The 17662-nt window shown below is 46.7% G+C and overlaps 2 protein-coding genes across 2 annotated transcripts in view; both read right to left on the minus strand.

Annotated features, from left to right (window-relative positions):
* CRACR2B (calcium release activated channel regulator 2B) overlaps nt 1–9857 on the minus strand; it is a 45957-nt gene extending 36100 nt beyond the window's left edge. The window contains exons 1-2 of the mRNA XM_056492410.1: nt 9707–9857; nt 9509–9662 (exon numbers count right to left, since the gene is read on the minus strand). Coding sequence (XP_056348385.1) covers nt 9509–9662; nt 9707–9857 — 305 coding nt within the window. The remainder of the gene's footprint in view (nt 1–9508; nt 9663–9706) is intronic.
* A 697-nt stretch (nt 9858–10554) lies between these two features.
* The window catches only part of PNPLA2 (patatin like phospholipase domain containing 2), a 29023-nt gene continuing 21915 nt past the window's right edge, over nt 10555–17662 (minus strand). Inside the window, exons 6-9 of the mRNA XM_056491942.1 lie at nt 17452–17619; nt 16888–17020; nt 16346–16468; nt 10555–15816 (exon numbers count right to left, since the gene is read on the minus strand). Coding sequence (XP_056347917.1) covers nt 15552–15816; nt 16346–16468; nt 16888–17020; nt 17452–17619 — 689 coding nt within the window. The 3' untranslated portion in view covers nt 10555–15551. The remainder of the gene's footprint in view (nt 15817–16345; nt 16469–16887; nt 17021–17451; nt 17620–17662) is intronic.

Genomic DNA, 17662 nt, shown 5'->3' on the forward strand with positions numbered 1-17662 from the left:
TTGCCTTGAAATCTGCCTCACAAAAACAAAGATTCATAGCCTTATGTTGTCCTCAGATTGCTCCTCCAGCACACACAGGCACATATAAAATATCAAACCACAACATCAGACTGCCCAACCCTTTTTCTCCTTTCCCCTTCCAAAGGAAAAACTTTTTTTTGGTAAAACATTCATACTGTTTACTGTATACATGTGGTAAACAGTGATTTCTTCTCCAGCTGAGCCAGTAAGTTCTCTGCAGCACCTGAAACATCCTTACCCAGAGGGCTGGATACAGCTGCCGGGGGTATGCAAGAAATTCAAGCATATTTTCCTCATCCCAAGAAGTTATCCTCCAATATTTTGAGGACTGGACACCACTATCTCACCCCCATAATATTTTCTAGTCTACATGTTAGCAATGGAATCAATGGGAGAAGCTTTACCTTGCTGTTCTGACCCTGCAGAATGTACTTAAAAAACAAGGTTTGCAAACATTAATAAGTATGAATGAGTATAGATAGGACTTCTAGGCACCACAGCTCCCTGTACAAGTATTTCTCTGGCTGATGCTGTATTTGTTTTGCCCAGGAGGGATGCATGGACAGTTTGACCTTTCAGCAAATGTTGTTAAAATAACAAACAGAGCCAAAGAAGGTGGGCGAAGCCAATTTCCAAGAAGATGGTTAACCCATTCTCTGCCTCCCAGAGAGGAAAATTACTTTGTACACAGGTGTGTGACACAGTTACCTCTCACCTCTTGATCCACCTGCCAAGAGTGAGCATAAAGGTAAAAATTCACTCCTTCCTGTGAGCTTAGGAGGTGTTGGCTATGCCATGTAAAAACCTTTCCTGAAATACCAGTGTAACCTATGCACTGGAAAAGGGTGAAGTCCATGCCCTGAGTAGAGACACCAATTGGCTGTCAGACCATTGAGGGGAACACAGGTAGTCTCGAATCCAAAAACCACCACTACTCATTCCAAAAGAAGAAAGGATGGGTTTTTATGTTCAAGAATTCCAGGCTCTAGTACAAGGCATTAGAAATACCCTCTCCTTTTCTCATTCAGAGGGGACAATCACAACAAAATGCTAAAAGCCTCGGACTTCTACAAGACAGAAAACTAGAGAATGTTTTGAGCAGCCACAAGCCTTGAGCTTCTTCTCCACACATCAGGATAACACTGGCACATTAAGGGTACCTGTTCCTGGCATACCAGGCACAGCTTAGTGAAACCAGAGCAAACAACAGCATTTGAGGCAAAGTTGGAAGCAGATGCTGTTTGAGAGGTGCTTTTGTTTAGCATGTACAACTGTTCTAGGCAAAGTAAAATTACTGCGGTGTTGGAAGGATATTCCTCTCTTTGACAAAAGCTGTCACTGAGCGAGAAGCCCACAGCAGGAACAATGAATGATGTGGGATTACAAAATAGGGTGGAGGAGAATAGGAGAATAGCTATGTTCATGAGAGATAGTGGGAAATTTCCTGCCAAATGTTTCTAAAGAAAAATTTCTAGTTGCCTTCAGAAAGCATACAGTGGAAAAACCTTAGTTTTTAATCAGACTAGCTCAAGACATCCATTTCTTAAAAAAAAAAAAAAAAAAAAAAAAAAAAAATCACAATTTCACACATTCTAATATTCATCTGTTGCTCCAAATCAGCAGTTTCCCAAATCAGTAAGTCACTAGAATCAGTTAAGCATCTTGCAGAACCACATCAGAACTGAGAGCAAGTTTCTTGAATTCAACATTTGCAAAGATCTTGAGTGATCCAAACTGAAGCATTAATTAAGAACCCCCAGCTCTTGAAAACCAATCAACAAATTTTCCTCCTCTGTCACAAGAATAACAGCTGTTTTTTGCAGTGATATACAATGCCACTGCACTCAGTGAGCTCCAATCTGCTGCTTTAAAGCAAAAGCAGGAAGTCGGAACAGAAAATTCCTAGGGAGAAACTACTGAGACACAGCAACTCACAAACTCGTCCAGACTTCCTGCTAAAATAATTCTTTGCCCAAATGAGAGAGTTCTTCCCTCCCCTCCACCCCATTTTGTCTCTCTGCAGGTGTCCCCAAATACCTGGAGCAGCAGGCCAGTGTTGCTTCCCTTCCCTGGAAGCAGCAGTATATTCCACAGCAAAAATCTAGCGGGGGAGGAACACTGCCACTGTAAATAGAGGATCAGAGCCGGTCCAAGCCAGGAGGTGTGGTCTGCACTGCTCCCTACGCATCCCAGCCCCTTTCCAACACAGCCTAGTAGCCCTCAGCTCAGAAGGCAGCACAAGAAAACCTGCCCTTCAGCTGCCAAGGTACTTTCCTTGTAATCCTGCCTTGTGCACAGCTGTGAGGGAGAAGGGTTTGTTTCTGAGCTGCCTTAGGCAAGAGGGGAAAAGGGGTAAGAAAGCAGATGATCCTTCATCTCACGTTGAACTTACCTTCCCTGAGAAACTCTAGCTGTGTTCGTACTTAGCTTGCTGCCTCACTCCCAAGCAATTTCCACCAGGCAAGGGCTGGAAACTACTCCTGTGAATCCTGACTCAAGTTCAACTCCAGTTTTACAAGGCTGGCAACCTGTTTCACAAAGAGAAGCACAGAAAACTCAGGAAAAAGAGAGAAGCAAAGCATAAGGTAACAGGGCAAGGAGCATCAAAAGCATCATAAAACATCCACCAGGGGTGGGGTGCACACCCCAGGACTGTCTCACTAAAGCAGCCAGAAATGCCACCCTCTATCCTGCCACTGACAGAGCACCACTTTATCCACAGCATCCCCAAAAGGAAGAAAAGCTATCCCTGCCTGCTGACAGCTGGTGATGCTGATGAGGATTTGTCACTCAGTGACAGCTCCAGAGTCTCCAGGCAGGACAAAAGATGCTCTCAGCTGTGTTAAGCCTGAGGTCTTCTCAGGAAAGGTGACAAAGGAAAGAAAAAAAAGTGAATGTTGAGACCCTGCCAGGCTGGCTCTTCATCACCTGGTAAGGTTTTGTGCCCTTTTCTCAACCCTACCCCAAATACCTCTTTTGCCCAGAAAACTAGCTTTGCCATACAAGTCACGAGCAGGAAAGCCTACTCTCTACAGAGAAGAAAACCCTCTCTTCCACCAAGTTTCCACTGAGAAGACTCCAGCTGGTGCCTGAACAGCAGAGACCTCACCAATCTGCGAAGAGAGGAGCTCCAAACAGCCCCATTCCCCCAGCAACAAGCAAATGGGACCTGCAGAAGGCAAAGACGGGTCCTTCCCTACTATTTTAAGATGGTTATTTCAAAACCCAGACTAAAAAATGGACATGAAGCCTACTACAAACAATTACAACTGTTTTTAATAGAGATTTAAGAGGGTCAGTGAGCTCCCCTGAGATATCTGGGAGGTCTCTGTGCTTTCATAGGGCACAATCACCTTTCCATTCCTCACAGGCTCAGCTTTGCCTCAACTGAAGGACCCCAAAACCCCTGGGGCAGGCTCTAACAGTGCAGCTGTGGCAAAAAAACCAATAAAACCAAACAAACCCATACCAAGTGAGGTGTCTGCCTCCAAGCAGGAGAGTTTACTCACCATTTTGTTCACCTGCTACAGAAGTCTTGCTTGACACTGACCCATGGTCTTGCTTGGGATGCTGCTAGAACAGCACAAAAAAAAGAGAGCAAACTGCTTTCCTGCACCTTGCACCCTCTCCTGTCTCTAATCTCTTCCTGGGGTTCTTTATAAAGGTTCTCTTAGTACTGACCACAACAAAAAAGCTTATAAAACACACACAAAAAACGCCCAAAACCCCACACTTCGGAGGCACATTAATGAATCCTTAGTGTTATATGGATAAAGGTCAGGAAATACAAAAAAGTTATGGTTCCCATAGTAATGCTAATTCAACCATACTGCACATCCTGTGTATTTAGTGCTACACACTGAAAAGAAAAAGGCTTCATCTACCAATGCTTAAAAGGTTTTTGATTTAGTGAAGACACTTGAATACCACCCCCAACACACAACATTTATTGTTCAGAGCAGTGGATTTTCAGATCAAATTGGATTAAGCCAATCTAAGCATCACTCCAGCTCCCCATATCTAGGGCAATAGCAAGAGCTCTCAAGCATGATTACAGACTGAACATTATTTGCCCAACCTGAATAGAGGAAAGAGATCCAGGCGTCAGAGCAGCTTGAGTCACCAAATCACAGATTTGCACTGGGAGGCAGCAGAGCCTTGGCAAGGAGAGAGGTGAGACAAAAACCAACCAAGCCCCCCACACCCATAACTAGCAGGTGTCAATCTATTCCTATAAACACTCATTTATTCAATGCTGACAGCTTGGAATATCCTGCCTGGTGTCCCACCTTCCAAGTCTGGGATCAGGTAAACTACAGCCACGCTGACCTTTCTCTGACACAAATCCTTATATTGCTCTGCTCTCCCAGCTCCTGAGCATCTCCATGCTTTGCATAAAGCCCACACCACTCTTGGAGAGGGAACAGCTACAAGTGGTCCATTTGCATTTAGTGGCTTGAGCAGCCCGATTTGCATAGGAAGCAAAATACTCTTTGTGCCATAGGAAATCCATTTAATCAAAGGGGTTCAAGCACCTCTACTGGAGCACAGGATTATCCCTCTGGCAACATGTCTGTGAGAAAGGAAAGGTAGATCAGGCACCTTTCAAACTCCTTAAAGAGGCAAAGAGGATAAGGAAGAAGGAAGACAGCTCTCAAGCACAGGAGAAAAGTATGCAACAGAAGAAACACTTGTGTGGGCACCCACACGTCCCTTCTCCCTCCAATAAATCTGAATCTTTTTCCTGGTTCCCATGATCTCAGACAGAAGGACACAGTTCAGGACAACAGATACCTCAGAACTTCAAAAACCAAAGGAGAGAGACACTGCTGCTGAAGAGGTTCTCAGCCCTGCTCAGAGGGCACCAAGCTGAGGAGCCGCCATGGGGTGACATCCACACCAGAGTCTGCACAGGACACAGGCACAGGGACACACAGCAGATGTCCTTCTGCCCACAGGGTTACTGGCTGGCTGTTCCTTCACTCACACCCCTCAGATCCTTGCACTCACCTTCCCTGTTGGGCTCCAGCATTGATTTTGCCACCCTCCCTGCAGCTGAAGAGCCTGGCTATTCCTCTGAGCTGCACAAATTCCAGTCAGCATCTAGCCACACCTGCCAAGGGTAACAAGGTTTTGGTCATGCTTTATCTTATCTAAGCAATGATGATGCTTGTCTTTCTTCTTGGGCAAAGCTCAGCACCTGCTGAGGCTGGGAGCTGGGCAGGGGCCAGGAGCTTCAGCCTGCAGCAATTCACCCCAGAGCTGGATGGCTCTGCTGGCCTGCCTGTCCCACCCCACAAAAAATGGGCATTTAATCCACAAACTAGGGCTGTGAGGAAAATAAGGCTCAGCAATATGAACATTTCTCATCCCACCTTCAGCTCAGGTACTGGCACAGGCAGACAGCTCACCTTCCCTAGGAACAACACAGCCCCACTAGAACTTGCCAGGAGACAAAGCAGTACTTTACAGGGAGATAAGACTTCAACATCTGTCATGCTGTCAACCTATAGGACACCTACCACTTCAATTCCCAGCTGGAGATGAGCTTGGTTTCCTCCTCTTCATTTTCCAGGGGGAAGAAGAGGGCAAAATGAGGCAGATAAAAGCATTACTCTTACAAACGTTATGCTGAATGAAACGTAGAGGAATTCAGCTACTGTAACAACGAAGACCACCAAGTTCCTGTAGGATGTGTCAGATCTGCCTCCCTGCACTTGCACCTCTGCCCAGCTACCACATGCTCAGCCAAGGGTTTACAGCTAGCCTGCAAGATTTTTGTCTCCTTTTCCAGACACTTGACTCACCTAACTATATCCAAACATAGCTGAAATTTTCCCAAAAGGTTTGCTTTCCATAGCCTAAATTACATACTTAGACATTCTGCAACTTTATTTTTAACACCACGTGGCTACTCTTCCAAAGGTCTGCAGATATCCTGCCTGTTATTCATTGGGGGAGCTTGAAGTAGGAAGCAATAAACAGGTAGATACGTTACCTTTATAGGACAGTTACAATAATTAGGCTTTTTTCAAGCCTTCACTGCACTGCTTTACTTTCACCCAGCACATATGCTAAAGGCTAACTCTTTCAAAAAGCTGTAGGCTAGATCTTCAGAGCTTTGCCCTTATTCATAGTCTCATCTCTCCAGAAGCACAGGTTGCCTCAGCCCATGATACATTCATCACCTGCTGTGAGTAGGGACACCTTTACATCTGCCAGGATCTTGCCAAAAAAACAAGCTCAAGTCAGCCCCAAGCTGGAGCACCACAGCAAATCTTGGGAAGCTCACAGCTCCCAGGAACATTCACAGAGCTCTCCTGCCATCCCCAGAACAATACAAGCCTCTCCTGCAGGGTTTCCAGGTATGTGTAATCCTCAGGCATCCTTCTGAGGCAGGCAGTCCCTTCCACACAGATGGGGCAGTAACTGGTGCAGAAGAGTGATACAGTCTCGTACAGGAGAGACTGAAGGTACAGAAGCAGAGGCAAGAGCTCCTCCTTCAGATGACAACTCTGCTAAATTAACTGCAATCACACACTTCACTGGATAGAAAGCAGAGATGTTACAAGCCTCCTTGCTCTCACTCTTTTTACTTGACAGATTTTCTTCCAGTTATGCCAAGCAGATAAGAACACTGCACCGTTCCAAAGCCTTGCACCATATCTCATTTCCTCCAAAACAAACCTATGATTAAAGCCACAGTCTCTGAGAACACAAGACATCATTTGTTGCTGCTTTAGTGCTCTGTCACACAAGGTTAAGAGAAAAACATTTGGTTAAAGAGTCCACAGGGCTTCCCAGCCATATTACCTCAACCTGAACTAAGCACAGGAAAGCCCAGCATGGCTCCAGCCTTTATTTGAAAGTCCAAAGTACCACAACCCACGACTAAAATGGGTGTTATTTTCTCCCAAAGCTCACGATATTTGTTATCCCACTTGAGACACCTAGGTGGTCCTGCAGTCAGGTGAAATACTGAGATTCAAGCATTCCTGACAGCTTTTACAAACATGCAGAAATCTCCAAGACAATCAGAAATTAGCAAGTAAAAGAGAATAAAGAACACAATTTAAAAGAAAAAAAAATATGTTATTCCATGGTTTGGTTTTTTTAATGTGTGGCTGGTAGCATTCAAAATCTTAGGGTTGGCAAAACTTATGATCATATGGCAGAGAGGAGCACATGGTGCTCCTTGACACAGCAGAAGCCCATGGGAATACTTAGTAGATACAACCCAGAGCTCCTTGAACAGCTGCAGAGGTCAGGTTTGCTTAGCAAAATGTGCATTAGGGCCATGTGCAGGGAAATTCTTTTCAGCATCAGCCAAGAAATTAAAGTCTTGGGTGCAGGATGAGGAAAGGAGAACATTGCCAGGAAAATATTCAGAGGGTCAATGAGGACATCCACAATGTCTCTCCTTCAAGCTGCTGGGCTATGGATACCTCCAAGGACACACAGTGACAAAGGACAGAAGCTCTTACTAATTGTTGCAATTCTGCTGTTCTGGTAGGACAACAAATGAATCATGACACACTCAGACATACAGAGTAAACCGAGTATTTCCCTCTCAGACTTTACACGGACAGCAAGCCAAGGCATCTGGCAGGAAGGAGGGAGACACTGCTCCACTCAGTGGAAGATGACACATTTGCTACAGCCGAAGTTTCTCATCACTGTCCTTAAATCCAAGAGGAGCTCCTGCAAGCAGGGGAGGAGAAGAGTGAGGATTCAGTCCCCAGAGCAGCCTTGTGAAATCAAAAATATTTAGACAGCGAGTTAGCTGCATTACAGAAACAAACCTAGTTTTCTATACATGGGAATCGATTTTCCTAAAGCTCTCTGACCATGAAGAGCATTGTGCATGCAGCTGAGCCCATGTGATTTCTGTTGCTGTCAATTGTCCTCATCCCATTAGTTAATTTTCTGAGGCTGCCTGGCAAAGTCACGAGGAGCAGCAGTTCCCCAGCACCGTCTGTGTGCTGCTAAAGACAGCCCCACGTGGAGCCCTCCTTTGCAGCACCATCTTCAGGTCAGCAGACAGGATGGTCTTGATTCAGCACATGCATCAAACTGGGGTGAGGGAGAAATTCTCCTATCTGATGGTGACAAAATAACCAAGCAGACTTTCCAATTGAATCGTTCGTACTCCCCACAAGAAGCTAAGAGAAGAGTGATGCTCCAGGAAATGAGAATATTTTTTGCCCACCAAGTTAGCTTCAAAGGCATTTTATACCATTTTATGAACGATTCTAAAATTTTATATCTCAGGCTTCACATCACTCTCTGTGGTGCAGGGTGTCCTGGCAAAGAGGATTCTTCCACCGCAGCTCACTGCAGTTTTTCAGAACCTCCTCTGGACCACCTGAACCCACCAGAGAAAGGACAGACCAAACTGATTATCTGTTTGATCAAGAAAAGCAATTTCCATAGCCCTCAGGAGATGCATATGTATATATATAATATTAATCTACATATAGCTCCTTAGATGATCCTCAGGAATAAACGTAGCTCTAGAACATGAAAAATAATATACAATTGCCCTTGAGCCTGCATAAGGCAAAGCTAGAAATTAAGGTTTTCTGAGCCCCCTCTGATGCAGAACAACTATCAGAATAAGCAAGAACCCAACAGATCAGGACTAAACAAGCAAGCTGTGTTTGGATTACCCTGCCTCCTCAGGATATTCCTAGCACAGCCATCTCCCTGCATCTGAGGCTAACCTCTTTCCCCCTCAGCTGTTTTCAGGAAATCCTACAGGAAGGACTCGGGTTCAACACAAAAGTTCACCGAAGTGCATCCCGTGAGTGCAAGATATTAAAGAGAAAGACGCCGCAATCTTAGGAGAGGGAAAGCTCTGCTATTTTTTTCGTTCCAGAAAGGAGAAGCAGCACTGTAGGAACCTGCAGTATATTTATATGGTGCAGTGTCATCTGCATCTGGACCACGGCAAAAAAGAATAGTCCCTGAACAAACGATGTTGGAAAAAGGAAAAGAGAAAATACCAAGGTCTCCAGTCAGGCTCAACAAGAAAGACCGAAGTTCCGTGACCTTATATCAAAGGAGCCTGCAGACTTCACAGCGACAGAGGAGGAGAGACGGCGAAAGAGGCAGCGCTCCCCCTGCCTGTCCCCACCGGGCAGCGCTCCCCCCCTGCGGGCCGCAGCTCCGCCTCAGGAGCGCCGTGTGAGGGAGAAGGCGGCGCTGCACAGGAACGTGGATGCTCCGGACCCGTCCGGCACCGGCGGGGGACCCCGACAGCCGGGACGGGGCAGGTGTGTGGCGGTGGATCCCGCAGCACCAGGGCCCCCCGCCCTCCGCTGCCCTCTGCCCACAGCCCGGCGGGCCCTCGCTGGGGCAGCCGCTCCCCAACACCTCGGCTGCGGCTCCCGGCCGGGCAGAACCGGCAGCTGCCCCGGGGCCGGCACCGGCCCCCAGCACCGCCCCTCGCCCCGCTGCCGCCCCGGACTCCCCTCACAGCGCTTACCCGGCCCGGCGGGACCCGCGGCACCTGCGGCCGCCCTGACGGGAGCGGAGCCGCCGCTGGCGCCGCGCGGCCCCGGCCGGAAATGAGCGGGGCCGCGGCCGGGCCGGGCCCTCCGGGCGGGCGGCAGCGGGAGCCGGGCCGAGCCGGGCCGCTCCTGCCCCGGGGTGAGCGGAGTGCCCCCGCCCCGAGCGCCAGCACCGTCAGGGCCCGGCGAGCCGCGCACCCAGCCGCGCTCACGGCCACTCCCCCGGGAAAGGATCCCCTTCGCTGAGTAACAGCACCGCGCCGCCGGTTTTGCTGTTTTGCAGTCATTAGAGGTTAGGAAAGCTGTTTGCTTTACCAGCGGCATCCTGTAATGCTAATTACAGCACTTGTCCCCATCACGTGGCAGCACATAACAAAGTCTCTTCCTAAAGTTTTCGGCTGTCAAAAGCCGGGACAGAGGAGCCCGAGCTCTGCAGCGCCCAGCCCAGCCTGTGTGAGGCTCTTGTCCCGGCTCCGGGACAGCCCGTGCCCACAGCCCTGGGCTGGCACCAAGGAGAGCCCCGGCCTGCCCACAGCTGGTGCGTTCGTGCACTCCAGCTGGAGTAACCGGGCAGACCTCCGTATCTGCTGTAATAGGCAGAGACACAGCAGCCAGTGCCACCTATTGCACCAGCAAGGAAACAGACTCGCTAGAATGACGGGTCAGTTTCCTCAAGAGGTGGTCCCGTAATGGAGACGTTTCAAATTTATGAATAACTTCTTACTAATCCTTTCACAGGTGCCAAACACCTGCTATTCCCACAAGAGGGTACTTAATTTCTCCTGGAAACCTTAGTCCAATAAACTTGGGGCATTTAGGCTTGAATAAATCAGAACTGGATCAAAATGCACCCCCCTTTTCCACATCCAGATAAATGCCCCCTTTATTGTGTACTGATAAATGCTGACCCTAAGAGGAACTTGAATGGGCTTGGGCCTAGCAAAACAAACCCCCATAATCCAGCACATCCAAAAAATATTTAATAAGCCTTTAAACAGCAAGAGAAACAGAGCCAGGTAAATATATTGAGAAAGTTTTTATTAGAAGATATATTTCTGCCAAAATAAATAGTTACATTTTCTTCAGCAAAACATTAGAAAATAGAAACAGGAGGGGAAAAAGCATCAACATTTTAATACTGAACTTTTAAAGTGACTGTGAACACTACTTAGTGACATTGCCATGTAAATACATAACTTGTGTATGCTATTGCTGGTCTAGTTGCTGCTCTGACACCAGTAATTTCCACAGGACCTCCACATGTGTTGTGTGCTTAAGGGTCTTCTCAAACTCAGTGGCAACAGTGGAGTCCCAGGACACACAAAGCTCTTTGAGCTTTAGATGCTGTTTTCAAGAACAAGAGAAAACCCCAGAAATGAGAGGTATTTATTTCAAAGTTACATTTCCAAGTCTTCTGTTTGGAACTAGAGTTCCATCCTCCCTATGCAGGAGGGCTGGTCTGGATCCACAGAGAGGATGGGTGCAGTTAGGGGCTGCCCCAGTGGAACCTGCAGGCTGGAAAAGGAGCAATGTCCCACCAGCAGGCAAGGGAAGGAGGGAGACAAGAGGGGAGTGAGTCCTGCTGCAGTCAGAGGAGTGCAGACACCAGAGGGACAGGAGGCCAGAGCCCACTGTAAAGGCACAGCATGTGTTTGGCACAAACAAGCTGGCTGACATGGCAGCCAGGTGAGGTGGTCCATTCTCCCACTGATTTAAGAAGACAGAAACAAAGCTTGAGAAAACTGTTGGCAAGGCCCCCTGACTTCAGTTGCCCTGCCACCCATCACATCTAGCATATGTTTAGCAGAAATGGATCCCCCCTAAGGAATAAACACAAATAGAGTTTCAGGTATTTCTCCCACAACTGCTTTGGTGAAAATGAGAGCTCTTTTCCACAGGGAAGTAGTGAATTACTAGATAATTTTTTATAAATTAATTAAACCACTGGGGAATATAGAAGTACTAGGGATACCCCAGTGCTAGCAGACAGCAGATTCTCTTCTATTCTCTGGTCTGAGTGTTGCAGGTACACAGTCTGCCAAGAAGCCATGAGAAGACAATTCCTAGGTCCTACACATAGTGGTCAGTATTTTCTCTTATCCCTTGAAAATCAGCTTGCATCAATATTAGCAGTAGGGCAGGCAGCAAACCAAACCAATTATACTACACACTAATTGTAGGTTATAGAGTGTGCCATAGGCACAGACTGTTGTACATAGAACAACTCCACAGTGTTGTACAGGTTAGGGGCTGGTTAGATGCACAACAAGGTCACCATTAGCCTTGTTAAAAGCAGCAAGTAATAACACAGGAAGAAGAAAAAAAGTGGATTCCTGAATGCACAGACCCTTTATGTGAAAGACTGGAAATGGCAAGGGTTGGGACTCCTGCAGGAATCCAATGAATGCTGTAAGGACCATTGGACATGGACTACAAGATGAATTTTTAGCCAGGAACCTGACCTCTCACTCACCATATACTGGAGAGCAGACAGGCCCTGCTGGGCTGCCCAGCCACAAACATTTAGGAGAAGAAAGGACTGACTGCCACAGATGACCTTGCTCCTTTGGACTTGGCAGTGAGCAATGGCTGCCCAGAATATAACTTTGCACGCCATGAGGTACACACAGAACAAGGGGCTGAACAGTTCCAGTGAGCACTATCATAATAAACCCCTCCATATCCAACCCAGAGATTTCAAAAACACTGGGGTCTCATCTAGACAAGGCAGCACTGCATAACAAAAAGCTGTTCACAAGCTGACACAGCCCTTTTTCTATATCAGTGGGAAAGGTGATCTTCTTTAATTCCTTCATCCTTTGACATGTGATGGATGAGCAGCAAGAATTTCAAGCAAATGGGTGAAACTTTTTAAAAGGAAAATGAGGCTGGTTTGAGGTATTTTTAACAGATCTGCAGCTCCTTTATCAGAGCTCAAATCTATAAAGCCAACAAGCTATCACACAGTAGCCATTCTAACACTTGGGGAATAAAAACAGGGAAAAAAAGGGTTAATACAGAGTGGTATTTTATCCATTCACACCCTGCATATTAGCATAGGAAAAAAAGGAATTTCCTTGTGAAGAGTTAGACCTTTATTTTTAAAGCCAGGCTTTGATTTGTGGTTATATTTTGAAGTGTACAAAAGTTTCTCATTGAGAAGTTAATATAATAAATTAAACTACAGATGAGGTGAAACACAGAACAAAACTCAGGCCTTTTACCAGGCACAGCTGTTGGTCTCTTGAAATGCATGAACCAGAATCCCCAAGCCTTCTGGATCAGAGCAGTAGAAGACAGTGGCATCAGCCCAGTCAGCACCAGATCAGTCAGTTCTGAGGCAAAAGGCAAGGGATAAGGGTGCCAAGCTGCAACTTCTTAGCATGCTCTGTTGCCAAGAGTATTTTGTTTCATAGTTTAGTGGTTTACATAATCACTCAGTGGTTTTACCAGTCCAGGAAGAAGGGATAAAAAAAACACTTCTGTAATTTTCTCCACCCATATATTAACTCAAAAAAAAGAAGCAGAATCAAAAGGGCAGCAGCTTCTAAACACAAGATTTTCTTTATGCAGTTCTGCCTCTCTCAGATGTTTTGCTTCTGGATAAAATGCCTTAATTTGTTGCCCCTAAACAGCTCTATGTTCTTGCCAATTGCTCTGTGTGCACTAGGAATAAGAGATACGCATTTAGCAATCTAAGTAGCTGTGCATGTGCCATTCCCCCCCAAGTCCAAAACAGTGGAAGAAATCCCATACCAAACCACAAAGTGAACACCTTTTCTCAGTTCCAATTTTCATCAAATTCATCCTGCTCCCACTAAGTGACAGTAGCTTGTTGCTGGTTCACTTCCACAAGCATCTGGCATTTTTTTTCTGTGGGCTTTAAACAGTCACTAGATTGACTTGTTTTGTAATTGAATGTTCTATTCTGATTTCAGAATCCTCCAATTTTTTCTCTTCCTGTAGTGACTTCCCTGTTCCCTAACTGACTATATTATGCAAAGCTTAAGACTAAATCTGACTGCATAAGTGCAGGCCTGCTTTTTAAGCTACACAGGCCCTTGTGTTAGGTAAGTTACATTCAGCAAGGGCAGTGGGGTGACAATCTAAGTCACAAGTTCATTCTTGTGCTGGCATCTCCTGGGCAGAGGCCCACTCCATAGCCTCCCAGCTTGGCACAGCCACTGCAGGAAAATCCTGATGCTTATCAGTCTCCACACAAACACCAAACCCATGCCCAGTGCAAACTGTGCTCGTAGGAAACAGCACCCACCCTGTCACCCACACTGCTCATGCAGATTTATTACTTTCTCCAGTTATTAGCACAACTTCTGGGCTTATTTTCCTTTTCTAAATCTAAGGTGCAAAACAGAGTCTATTAAAAAAAAAAAAAAAATCACTACTCCACGTATAGGCTACAAAATCAGCTTCAGATACCCTGTCCTGCTCCCCAGCAAAGACAGCATATGTTTGCTTTGGCCATTGCACACTGTGTTAGGAGAGGTAGAAGATGCCTCATGTAGCAAGACAGGCAGCAGAAAAAGATACCTGGAGATGGGTTTGTCAGAGTGTGAAGACCTAAGCTTAAGTCTGCAATCCCCACAGGAAGCCATGTCTCACCCTGTGAAGAACTTCATACTTCTTACACAAAGCCACAACCAGATCACGCTGAGAAGGCAGTGTCTCAAGGCAGAGTCCTGCTCTGCCACAGACCCACTAGCTCTGGTCTTTTGAAGGGCAAGACAAAGAGGAGACAGTTCCAAGTGCCTGCATGTGCATCAACAGTCTTCACCTCCCATGCTCCTGCTACTGCTGGCTGCAGAACAGGACCTGTGAGCTGCAACACCAGACAGGCAAGCTGTGATGCTGATGTAGCTACAAACCTAAATCCTTCTCACTCCAAAGCCTCAACAACCAAACTTTCTGAGCAAAAGAGAGACAGAAGCCTCAGTTTGGCAGGAGATCCATTCTATATTGCCCACTTGGAATTTGCCTCAGTTGTACAGCCCCTTAAGGAGCAAAGCCCGACTGACCCTTGTTAGAGGCAGCCACTTCCCCAGCACTTGCTGTGACACTCCACCACAAGCCTCTCAAGAATAACATGCCCTGCACAATTCTCATCTTCCTAAAAGCACTTCATATTGCTTCAGCTGCTAAGCTGATCCTGAGATAGCCAGGCTGAGCTTTTTTCAGGGCAACCCCACACCAATTCCATTCACAGAGTCAGGAATAGGGCCTCAAATTCAACATTTCCCTGGAAAAAAAAAAATCCATCAAAATTACTTCTTTAAATAAGCTCTATCACTTAACATTCAGAGTTCAAGTCACAGCAGTTCCCTGAGGACCCCAATCAAATAGGGAGTGATGAGGGCAACATGAATCAGGGAAAACATGTAACTATTCTACACTTCTGCAGTTCCAGTGTAGTCTGCTGCAGGACCAGCTCTGGCTTCCAGTGTGGATGCAATTCAGGGAGAGAGGATTTCATGGTTTCAGCAAAGAAGAAAGCCAAGAAGAGATTTGAAAGCCATGAGAAAAATTGTTTTGGCAAAAGGCTACTTCATCTTTCAGTAGCACAAAGAGCTAAGGGTTGTCAGATGATTTAAGGAGAGGAATGAAGACACATGCTCTGAAAAACCAAGGGAGGTAAAAGCTGTATGAACTTGAGAGCATCATCTACATCCTGGTTATTTGGCGGTAAAAAGCCAGTGGCAATTCAAAGTGCACTATCTGGGAGAGCCCAGCTGGGTCAGCATCAGCCTGGCCACAGGCAATGGCCAGGCCTCACCACAAGTCTAGAGCAAGGAATCAGCCTGTGTGTGTCTGTGAACACAAAGGTCCCTTGCTTGGCCCAGTGGGCAACAAATGGCTACAGTCAATTCCACCAGTCTCCATCGTGGGGAAATCCCCTTTGCAACATTCAGGAGCAGGGGGCAGCCTGCTGCTGAGGGATGAGACTGGTCCCACCCTATGTCCATACCCCCTCCCACCCACCCTCATCCCTTCACAGCAGCAGGCTCAGAAGAGTGGCAGGCACTCTTTTGCACAGTCTAGAGGTGGAAGCTTTAACTGAAACCCTTCCCGAGGGAAGAGGGAAGCTTGCATGTCCACGTTGATGCAGAGCAAGCCCAGCATGAGCTGGCGCTGGTACTCCTCCCACTTCATCATGACATCAGAAACCGAGCGGTTGCTCCTAATCCACATGGGCAGTGCTTCACCACAAGGGGGCGGGGGAGAAATGGGCAGCTTCTGGGGCCCTCCGAGCTCGAGGTGGTAGTAAAGCCTGAAAGGCAAATACACACAAACTCAGTACATGGGAAGACTTTAGCAGGTCACCAGACTAGAGCTCCAGTACCACAGTCCTGTTCTGCACTAAATTGACTACATGATTTTAGTGAGAAGTCTCTGTGTGCTCATTTCTCCCCCTTACATCGCTCAGGTATTCAGACCATGAACTCTTTTGGGTAAGATTCACATCTTTGTACTAGGTTCAAATCACAGCTGGGACCCCCTGACTACTACTGAAATAAACTGGTATACTGTTTTAATCAGACTTGCATGTTCTAACCTAGAGCTATAGTGACAGCTTCATTACAGGATCTGTCCTACAATGGGACAAAGGAAGGGTACCATGTGCTGAGTCTATCCAACAGTTAAGGAAGCCACGAAACCATGGACCAGATTTGCATTTCAGCCTAAGTGGTAAATTCTTCAATTTGCTCTGCTCCAGTGGAATAGTCTCTAGAATTCAAGGGTATAAGGGGAAACAAAGGGCTCCCCCAGAACAGTGCTGTGAAGAAAAGCAGCCATACCTGGCTGAAAGATGGCTGCCCAGTTTCTTCTTGGCTTTCTTCACAAGATAGCTGCAGATTTCTGTCATCTGCTCCCTCATCCATCTTATATCCTCAGGGATATCTGGGAGCCATTCCAGCAACCTGTAAAGAGACAGGAGACAACCATTTGCTGGGCCACACAAGGGAATATGATGAAAAGAACACCAGTTCCAAAGTCTCAGAAGTCTTAAGGCTGAGTCTTAAGGCTCAGAAATTTATCACCATTTTCTGGGGCAAGTTCTAGCACACAGCAATCTTCCTTCAAGCTGGAAGTAGAGACTGTAACTAAATGACATAGGAAGATAGGAAACATTTTAGGTTCTTAATTTTTCTGGTTTTGTGGGGGTTTGTTCAGTTGTTTTTTTAATTCATGTCTGCTAATTGTCAGGAGCTCCTTTCCCAGGAACACCAGCAGTGCAGAATTAGAGAGAATCCCACCCTCTGTCCATTCAAACACCACAGCTACATCAAACTTGTCTGCACTGGGAAAAGCACCACTGAGGGATAAGCCAAAGACTTACCTGACAGTGAAGGAAACTGCAGACTCCAGAGGCAGCATGTAGGGGACCATCATGGCCGTGGCCACACGCACAGGCAGCATGTTGCTGAGGCCAGTTAAGAAACTTCTTCTTTCAGCACAAGCCTCCAGGAGAGCTGAAGGCACAAGAAAACATGGTTGAATATACCCAGTGGGACTCTCTTTTCTTGTCATACCTCAGAAGTTAGTTAGCCTGAGGCAGCTACCTCCCACTTCTTAGGAAGTGTTGCTCAGGTTAGTAATTCCCTGAGCACAGCTAAAACCCGCAGCTTTCAGCTTTATCAGACTCTAAAGGAGTGACCAGCAAGACCCCCTCCTCTCCTTACCATGCAGAACACTGTCAAATGAATCAACCTCTCCCAATCCAGCCTCCACAGTATAAGCCACAACTTTATCTGAGATCCCCAATCCATCTAACCCTCAGCAGGTGTCATTTCAATCCCTGGGCATGACCAACCCCAACTATACAAAATAACACATCCCAGTAATCTGAGGGAGACCAGGCAGCACAGGAAGATTACCTGTGATCTCTCCCTTTGAATCATACCTTGGTTCAGTCTGGGAGGCAAGTGTTCAAAGATGTGCTCTTCAACAACAGCAAGGGCAGTGTTGTCCTCTAGTTGGTCCTCAGCTTCTGTTTCTTCCTCTTTCTTCTCTCCTGGTGGTGCTTCTATAGCAAGGAGAGGACGGGCAGGACTTGGACGATGAAGGAGACCTGAGAAGAGAAGTTATACTGTGAGGATGACACAAACCAGCTG

Source organism: Oenanthe melanoleuca, chromosome 5 (assembly GCF_029582105.1).
Source record: "Oenanthe melanoleuca isolate GR-GAL-2019-014 chromosome 5, OMel1.0, whole genome shotgun sequence".
Lineage (NCBI taxonomy): Eukaryota > Metazoa > Chordata > Aves > Passeriformes > Muscicapidae > Oenanthe > Oenanthe melanoleuca.